Source organism: Miscanthus floridulus, chromosome 3 (genome assembly GCF_019320115.1).
Source record: "Miscanthus floridulus cultivar M001 chromosome 3, ASM1932011v1, whole genome shotgun sequence".
Taxonomy (NCBI): domain Eukaryota; kingdom Viridiplantae; phylum Streptophyta; class Magnoliopsida; order Poales; family Poaceae; genus Miscanthus; species Miscanthus floridulus.
In genome coordinates this window covers 96,585,053-96,594,926 of record NC_089582.1, presented here as the reverse complement: position 1 = coordinate 96,594,926, position 9,874 = coordinate 96,585,053, and the positions used below count along the sequence as shown (strand labels likewise).

General features: G+C 50.6%; 1 protein-coding gene across 1 annotated transcript; it reads left to right on the top strand.

The window, feature by feature from the left end:
• The first annotated feature begins 1,546 nt into the window (after positions 1-1,546).
• Positions 1,547-5,575, top strand: LOC136546201 (uncharacterized protein At1g66480-like). The gene is made up of 2 exons (XM_066538164.1): positions 1,547-2,383; positions 5,008-5,575. The coding sequence occupies exons 1-2, from the start codon at positions 1,691-1,693 to the stop codon at positions 5,050-5,052; spliced, it is 738 nt and encodes a 245-aa protein (XP_066394261.1). The 5' UTR covers positions 1,547-1,690; the 3' UTR covers positions 5,053-5,575.
• Positions 5,576-9,874: the final 4,299 nt, after the last annotated feature.

Below are 9,874 nucleotides of genomic sequence, written 5' to 3'. Positions count from 1 at the left end.
ATGGCCAGTGTGTGGGCTATTCGCAGCATTGATGGACCCTTTTTCTATATGAGTTGTTTTGTCGAGTGTAGTAGGATAAATATTTATTTCCAGTAATGCGTGATTATCCCGTAACAACGCACGGGCACACTACCTGTACATTAGACGGTAGTTTCAAATAAATTGCGCCAATGTGCCCCTGCCCCAGGACCCATCAACCTGAATTGTTTTTTTCCGATATGGATTAAGGTAATGTCCGTTAAACTACGAACAAGGTGCAACACTTGACTTGCCCACTTTATGACCTGGTATGAAACTTGACTCGCCCATTTTATTCTTATTGTTACTTGCCAATACTACTCGATCAAAGCATTACTGAACAACCAGGAATAGATGCGCAAACTTTTAATGCATGCACTCGATCGTCTTGAGCTGAATGGGTATATTTTGGTTAAGTGATGATGGTTGGTTGGACAGCATGCCATGTGATATTTTGTTTGTGTTGACCTAATTTAAACCTTTTAAAACCCACCATATACAATGCTTACACATCATGAATAAGCCAGATCCATTTGCAGTTTTCAGTTATATATATGCTACATAACAATTAGTCCATTGCAAAGGTAATGGACGGTGGCATCACTTGTGTGTTGTCCATCTAAGCAAGAAGTAATGGATGTGATGGGACTGGCTGGAGCATAGGCCTGTTCGCTTGTCTGAATTCTGGAGGAATCTGGATGGTTTGGAGGAATGCTGGAGGAATTTGTGAGAGAAAAACATTGTTCCGGATGAAAAAATAAGCGCATCAAGCCAGGTTTAAGGGCACGGTTAAATAAAGAAAATATAGTATAACAATATGTAGGTCCTGCTGGAATATAATACCCCAGCAAAACAAAAGCATGGCATTTTTTTATCACAGTTTGTTTACCAATGTTAATAATGTACAACACAAAAAAAAAGAAATTAATTATAATGATTTTGTAAGAGGCTCGTCGCTCGTATAATAATTCAACTTATAACTCGTATAAATCCTAATATCTATTTATTCACAGGTTGTATGCATGTTTCATATATGATTAGCTTCAGATCTCAATCGATGGCCAGACCGTGCTGATGGCAATATGTTAGCATTGGAGGGGCTGTTGGGACCAAGGGAAGAAGAGGCAACAGCGGAAGTCCGCACGGGGGAAGAGCTACTGAGCTAGGATAGGAGTGGAGTGACAGCGGACACAAGATTAGCATAGTGAAGATAGATGACACGTTGTCCTGGAATGACGGCCGACGGGAGGTAGGGTCAAGTGCTACAAGTGAAGAGATGGAGCCTTGATCGTTGGATCGAGATCCGACGGCTCAGATTTATCGCCAGATGAAGGTTAAGAAAACATGAGCAACATTTCTTTCAGTGCCATCGCCCATCATATCGGCCAAATTCACGGTGACAAAGAAAGACACAATGGAGATTTGTTGACACCAAACTCGATAGAGAGGCCCCCGCCAAGCGCACCGGACAACCTTCCTTTTATAACGTCGTGCTCGCCTCTCTTTCCCTCTCTCACTCCTCCAACCCCCCACGTACTACGCTAACCAGAGCTCCTCGTCGCTAGCAGCAACACCCGAAAGCGCACGCGCGCGCGCGCCCACCTCGCACGCAAAGACAGCAGCAGCCAGCAGGGCAGGTCGAGCGAGGCCGGCGGCCACCGCCCACAGCGCCATGGGCAACGCTCTCGCGGGCAGGCGGCGCGCGGCCAAGGTGATGATGGTGGACGGCGCGACGTTCCGGTACAAGACCCCCGCCGCGGCGGGGGACGCGCTGCGCGACCACCCGGGCCACCAGCTCCTGGAGTCGGAGGAGGTGCGGCGGCTCGGCGTGCGCGCGCGCCCGCTGGACCGCGACGCGCCGCTCAAGCCCGGGAAGCTCTACTTCCTGGTGCAGATCCCGCGCGGCGCCGCCGGTGCCTCTGCCGGCGCGGACGACGAGGACCCGCGCGCGCCGCGCAAGACGTGGTCGGGCGCGCTGCACGTGGGCGCCCGCGAGCGGCTGGAGAGCCTGATGCTGTCCCGGCGCACCGTGTCGGACGTGTCGTCCATCGTGCCGTGCTCGGCCGCGCGCCTCGCCGCCTCCGCCGCGAGTGCGTCGTCGCCGAGGCCCGCCACCATCAAGCCGCCGCCGTCGTCCGTGGAGGTGGGCGCGGACGGCGCGGTGCGGCTGCGCATGCGCCTGCCCAAGGCCGAGGTGGCGCGGCTGATGAAGGAGAGCAAGGACCCCGCGGAGGCCGCCGAGCGGATCATGCAGCTCTGCGTCGCCAGGGACCAGGGCGTCACGACACCGCGTCCAACCGTGGCACCGCCGGCCTCCGCGCTGTCCGGCAGGAACCCGACGCCGCCGGGCTGCTTGAAGAAAGAGGTGAGCATAGCATGCATGGTCAAAAGTTCCATCTCGATCTTCCTGCTCCATCTCCCTTCCTTCCCCTCAATTAGTTACCACAATATTATTTTGCCACTACGCCAGCTGCGTCCTTTCCAACAGTTCTCAAAGCAATACTAGTATGCTGCAACAACTGGGATGTCTCTTGTGCTAACTAACCCACAAAAAAAATAAAAATTGATCGATCAATTAGAAACAACCCAAATCATTATCCGAAGCTAGCTGCGCGAATCGTAAAGCGCGAGCGGTCCCGTGACACTAGGCTGGGGTAGCTAGGACATGGGCAAAACCGCCCAAATGCGCAAAGACGACGGTGCATCGCAATCGCGAAACGTACTTTTGCCACGAAAATCAAAAGAAAGCATGAGTGCTGCTCGTTGGGAAGACGACACTGGAACAGATGGGCAAAAATTTTAGAATCCAGTTCGTGTGATTTTATTTTTTTTAAATCATCAAAAGCCCGGCTCAAAACTGAACATACGAGAAAGGCGCACAGAACCTTAGGATATTTTTGTTTTCTGTGCCCCTCTCTGGAGGAGCGCTCGGTAGTCGGTAGTGTGATCTGAATCCTCTGGGAGTTTGGGTGATCGACGTCCCCACAGGCCACACACATGCACGCGCGCGGGCGGGCGGCCACTTTCCGGTGACGTGTGCTGTGGCCGTGTGGGCGCGGCGCGTCACTTGCGCGCTCCGGCCGGCACGCGCGCGCCCGCAGTGCGCTCGATCCACACCGGCGCCTGGGCCTCACGTGGTGTGCCGCTGCCGCGCCTGTGTGGTGTGGCGCACAGGCACAGCAAGGCCCCAAGGCGGCGACTGGAGTGGACCGAACCTTCCGATGGTTGGTTGATGTGGGGCTAGCTGATTGGCTTGGCTTGGCATACAGCCATACACAGCGCGACAGTGCACAAACCGCAAGCACGCAGACGAAGCGGCGTCTCTCACAGTCACACCTGTGTTATTTTGTAAGCTAGCTACTAGAGTAGAGTCCTCCTAATTATACACTTCACAGCGCACGCATGGTACTTGTCTGGCCAGGCATGAGGCATGTGTGGTCAGAGTTTTAAGGAGCTCCACTCATCATAACCTCTCTTTTTTTTTTCTTCTAAACCCTGTTTTTACAAATCTTCGACAATGGCACCACACTTTCTTATACAACATTTTAAAAAAAAAACTTCATAATCCAAACAGGGCCCCGATTATTTAGCGCATTGTCAGTTACAAAGAAATTATACCATTACATTTGTGTACTTCAATGTATATCCTGAGATCATGGTTATCAATTTAGTAGAATTAATATTTTAAAGGAAAAAATTATACAAAACTATATCACTCAGATCGTGCCTCTTTGATATGAACAGAGGGAGTAGCTCCCTTTGGAACTAAGGTCCTGTTTATTTCCTTTGGCAAAACTTTTGCCCAGTACTTTTAGCCTATGTTTCGGGCAAATGGATCTAAACAGGTGGAGCAAAAGGGGCTAAAGTTTTGCCATTTGCACCTCAAGTGGTGCAAAACTAGGCTAAAAACATTGGGGGTGTGAAGAACATCTTATTTGCACTTTTAGCCCAAACTTTTGCCATGAATTTAAACACGTCAAGCAAGACTAAAGTTTAGCCGTAAAAATTTAGGGGCTAATCTTTTACCACGGCAAATGGAACTCAACAGGGTCTAAATCTAAGAAGCAGGTGAAGCCAGTCTCAATTAACTAACAGTGTCTCCTTTCAGAAGGAAAGGAAAAAAAAGAAATGGCAGTTTGAGATTGGTTTTTGTAGTAGGTGCTCACTTAACCGGTGTGTCCTCTGCCTCTGGCTCAACAAATCCAGCATAGTACACACGCCTGCCAGCCTTTGGATGGCTCAACAAATCAGTAGTTAACTAGCTAGCGGGGCGCGTAGCCAGCCTGCTTTGCTAATGGGTCCACGCCACATGAGGGCGAGCACACGCGTCCGGCTAATCGGCCCGTGCATGTGCCTAAGATTCCGTGTCTATTAGACTTTATGTTACGATTGGTGACGGGTTGACATGGCTCGCAAGGACTACCCCAGCACCCCACCGGTCAGGTGACGTTTCCAGACGTAGGCATACCGTCATCTTCTCCCTTATATATTATACATTGGCATTGCTCAATACATTTTTTTTATATATCTGAATTATAATGAAAAAAAGGGCCCTAAATAGAGTTGGTAGGAGTTATAATGAACCGATTAGTTCCGTCGTCGTCTATTAGTCCTTGCAGCATTTACTACCAGCTGACGTAGCCCCGACAAATTGAAGGACTTATTACAATCATGAACTGCAACTTTGCTTCTTCTTTTTTTTCTTTTCCTGGTAGTAGCTAAAAGAGAGAGAAAGGGAGATCTCGAGTAATAAAGAGTCTATACACAGTGATTAATTTCCTTCGCGACCGCAACGCTTTCTTTTTCAAGGGAAACCGTTGGTTTGTCAAAGGCTTTCCAACGACCCTGCGACTTTACCAAATCCAACGATGCCTTCTATGCATCTGTTTACACATGGCGACCACCAATCTCGATCTCTTAGCGTACTTACTGTTAATCTGATTTCACATTCGTTCTGAATTTTCCGATGGATCCCCTTGTTGCATGCAGAAGCGGACGAGGTTCATGGCAGTTCCAGACGAGATCATCGGATGACGACAATGCGGAAGCCTACCTTGAGATCGAGTACTCTTGTTTTGCCTTGTTTTTGTTTCTCTTGCCCTGCTTGACCTCTTCTTCATCATCATCAGCAAGATGGGTTGTTGGGGTTATTTGGAACATGAGAAGCCGCTCCGATACCTTTGGCTTCCTATCTAATCTCCCCAGCAATTCTCATCCAGTCCTAAGTCTTTTAGGCCGGTCACCATCTACGCACTGTAATCTTCTCTGTTTTCATATGTAAACCTAGCAGTATTATAGTTCTTTAGTAGTTTAGTTAGTATAATTAGGAAAAGAAAGCAAAAAAAGAACATGACGAAGAAAAAAAAAAGGTAGCAATATGTACTGTACTGGTGTGAGACATGCATGGATCATCTGCAGCCACCTTGATCAGATCAGAGGATCAGTGTGAACCAACCACTGAATCATCAGAATGTATATTATATATATATATATAGAACTACTGTTCTACAGCTGGCCATAGAATAACTGATTCTGTGGCCACTTTGAGTTACGATAATTACCATGCTAATTTACGAGATTACAATAACTTCTTACTAAGTGGTTTACTATAACATTATCGTAAATATCACCGTGAGTTGTAGTAACACGAGTATCGTAAATGTATATTCATGTTATCGTAAATTGGTACAAATATTATCGTAAATCAAGGTGGCCACGTACTGTATGTTGTTAGGTTGATCTCCACCATGGCCAATTAGGCCCTTGATCCGCGCCCTGATCGGGGACGCTCAGCCTTTCTACTGGCTGATGGGCCTCGTCGCGCAGCGCCATAAAAGGACGATGGGGGCTGGGGCACAAGACATGAGGTTCACTGTAGCCACCAACGCCCCACCGAAGTTCCTAACCCTAGACCGATCGAGAGGGGCGCTGTAAGTGATGGGAAGCTCCATCACCTTCACCATCGTCATAGCACCACTCTCGTGTTGCTACTACCTTCGACGACCTAGCGGGCCCGTTGTCGGCTACCTCTACTGCCTTAGCGGCCACCATGTTGGCGGCGCCATGGCCGCGACTGCGCTTGGCGACCCAAGTATTCTATCTAAGCTAAGTATTACCCACTGATCTATGCCTAGAAGTACTTTTAGATCCATCAATCAGTCTTTCTACTGGCTGATGGGCCCCCGTCATGCAACGCCATAAAAGGACGCTGGGGGCTGGGGCACAAGACATGAGGTTCACTGTAGCCACCAACGCTCCACCGAAGTTCATAACCCTAGACCGACCGAGAGGGGCGCTGTAAGCGACGAGAAGCTCCATCGCCTTCACCGCCGCCACAACACCGCGCTTGTGGTGTTGCTACCTTCGACGACATGGCGGGCGCATTGTCGGCTACCTCTACTGCCTTAGCGGCCACCATGTTGGCGGCCTCATGGCCGCGACTGCGCTTGGCGACCCAAGTCTTCTATCTAAGCTAAGTATTACCTACTGATCTACACCTAGAAGTACTTTCAGATCCATCAATGGTACCAGAGCCATGGTTACTAGTGGGTAGATCCAGTTTGGGGTAGAAAACATAAACGAAATCAAGAAAGAAGTGATCCAAATCGGATCAAAAACCCCAACCCTAACCCTAACCCTAACAGAGAGGTCGGCGAGGGGAGGGACCTACCCAGGATCTTCCTCACCGCGCGGTGAAAGGTCCTTGTTTGGTTTTGGTAATTGAGTGACAACTTAGGTGGACTAATTATGTTTATGTGAGATACACAGGTGATTAGTCCATAGGTACATGTGTATGAGCAACATATGCCATGGAGGTGAAAATGGCTTGGAGATGTTGCAAAGCTCACACATGTGATGATGAAGGAGCTTATTGCACATGAGACATGACATTGAGTCATGTGATCAAGGTGGAGAAGATCAAGACAAGACTTGGCTTGATGGACCGGTTGCAAGCATGAAGGGCAAGTCGAAGGCTTTGGAGTGATGGACCGCGTGGCGGTGAAGCTTGAGCAAGACTTGGCGTCGATGGACGATAGCAACGGTGAAGAGCAAGTAGAGTCAAGATCGATGAACCAATATGATCACATGATGATATGAAGTGGATCATATCATTGTTGATCATGTTGGTGCATGTGTTGCATCAACATTGGAGGAGATGGAATGGAATGCGCAAGGCAAAGGTATAACCTAGGGCATTTCATTTCACCGGTCATAGGTGTGTAGAGAAGTTTATGACCGGGTTTAGGATAGATGGCCGTACTATCAAGAGGGACAAACTTGTTTGCATATCGGTCATCTAGTGCCACTCGAGTGATCTAACTTTGCATTGTCGCTAGGATCGAGTGGCGTGGCAAGTTGAGTGGCTAACATCCTTTGGGAAATGATTGTGAAAATGCTAACACACATACACACGGTGATGTACACTTGGTGGTGTTGGCACATTTACAAAGGAGGTGGCGCTTTCGGGAAAATGGAATGCCTATTTTCTATTGCGCCGTATGCAAATTCTTGTGGTTAGCGCACTTGAGCAAGGGTGGAGAGAATGGAGAAGATGCTGGCATCAGTCAACTGACCGGACGCTGGATCTGAATGCACCGGACGCTGGCAGGCTACGTCCGGTCGCGCTGACGTACGGTGACGCAGTAGCTGGAGAGTGACCGGACGCTGGCTGCGTCCGATCGCGTTCGACCAGACGCGTTCGGTCATGCTCGGGAGCTTATTGGAAACGACCGGACGCTGAGGGTCCAGCGTCCGATCAGTTGAAGCTGGAGCGTCCGGTCAGGTCAAGTGACCGTTGGAATCGGGACACGTGGTCGTCTGCGAGCGACCGGACGCTGAGGTCCAGCGTCCGGTCAACACGACCGGAGCGTCCGGTCGGCCCGACCGTTGCCCAGTGAAGGGGTAACGGCTAGTTTAGCCCTTGGGGCTATAAATAGAAGTGGCCTTCGGCCATGGCTGGTGTGGAGCACCTCAAGGGACTTAGTGTCCATGCTTGTGAGTGCTTGGGAGCCCTCCATCACACACATACTTGATAGTGATCATTCGATTGTGTGAGTGAGCGATTCTAGTGAGATTGCATTGTGAGGTTGCATCGAGTGGCACTAGGTGATCGAGTTGCAAGCCAGTGGTGCTTGTTACTCTTGGAGGTTGCCACCTCCTAGATGGCTTGGTGGTGGTCTCCGTCGAAGCGCGCAAGAAGCTTGTGCGACGCTCCGGAGAAGTGCTTGTGAGGGGCATTGTGCTCGCCCCGCGGGAGCCGCGAAGAGCAACTCTAGTAAAGCGTGTCATTGAGCTATCCTCACTCAAGGGGTAGGTTCTTGCGGTGCCCGACGTGCGGGCTTAGCGGGTGATGCTAATTAGCCACCGAACCACCAAGTGAGCGGTGGACACAACGGGGACTAGCGTGTTGGCAAACACGTGAACCTCGGGAGAAAAATCATCGTGTCAACCTTGTTCTTCCCGTTGGTTTGCATCCCTATTACACAAGCTTGCAATTACTTTTATACATATTAAGCCTGTGTAGTTGCTCTTGTAATTAGATAGCTTGTGTAGCTTGCTAATTACCTTCTTGCTTGTGTAGCATAGAAGTAGCTCCCTTGCGTGGCTAATTTGGTTTTAGTAACCTTTTTAGTCACATTGCTTAGTTTGTGTAGCTAAGTATTTGCGCTCTCTAATTAGGCATTGGTTGCCTTGTTATTGAGCATTGCTAGTGAGCTTAGTTAGCTTTGTGCTTTTGCTTACTAGCATGTGAAGGAGCTCCCTTGTCGCTTAAAGTACTAGTGGCATAGGTTTGCGTAACCTTACTCCTAGAATTGTTTAGGAGGGCTCTAACTAGCCCGGCACCTTTGTTGCATAATTGTTATCTTTGCAAGGTGCTAGTGAACATATATAGTGGGGTATAGTCTTGGCTAGACCGATAGTTTTAATTCCGCATTTGTATCGGTTAGCCGACGCGATTAAGTTTTAGAAAAGACTATTCACCCCCCTCTAGTCGCCATCTCGACCCTTCAGCCGGCAGTACCGCCGGCGTGTGGGAAGACTACGCACGCTAGAAGAGTGCCGTCGGCTCACTGGCACTCTGTGGCATCGCGTACAAGAGCGCAGGGCGCAAAGAGCACCACCGCAGTGCCGCTTGATGGCGCCACGCGCAGCTCTGGCCTCACGCGTGCACCGGCGAAGGGTGCCACGGTGGCGCCGCCACCTCCAGCGTCGACCTCGGGTACGACGGTTGTGGTGTGCGGCGAAGAGAGGGAAAGCTAGGGTTTAGGGCGAGCAAGGGAACCATCGCCCAGACTACTCGACGGCGGCGCACTCAGCCTAGGGCGAGCGCGCTCACTGCTATTCTTCTTCTTTTGCTCGGCTACGTGTGCGGCGAAGAGAGAGAAGGCGGAGGAAGAAATGGTTAGGGTTTCGAGGAGCAGAGCCGTGTGGGGTCAAGGGCAACGGCGCAAGGTCGTTCGACGGTGGCGCGCTCAGCCTTGGGCGAGCGCGCTCACCGACGAGGGGCCCCGCGGTGGTGCCACCATCTCCGACCACCGAGTTTCTAGAGAGATAAGGGAGAGAGAGTCGGCCACTGCGGCGGTAAGAGAGAGAAGCAGAGGAAGCAAATGAACTAGGGTTTCCACAGGAGGCGACCATGGCGGGTTTTTACCCGGGCGAGACGCGTGGAAAACCATCCGATGCAGATTGACGGCTCGCAGCGCTCGGACCAAATTAGGCCCAGGCGGGTTGGAAGAATCCCGGCCCAGGCCCAGGCTGTGGCCTGGGACGCGGGGGAGCGCAGCGCGAGCAGCCGTCGCAGGCCGTCTTTGCGATGTTGGGCCACGGCAGAGGGCGGCAACGCACTGGGCTGAGC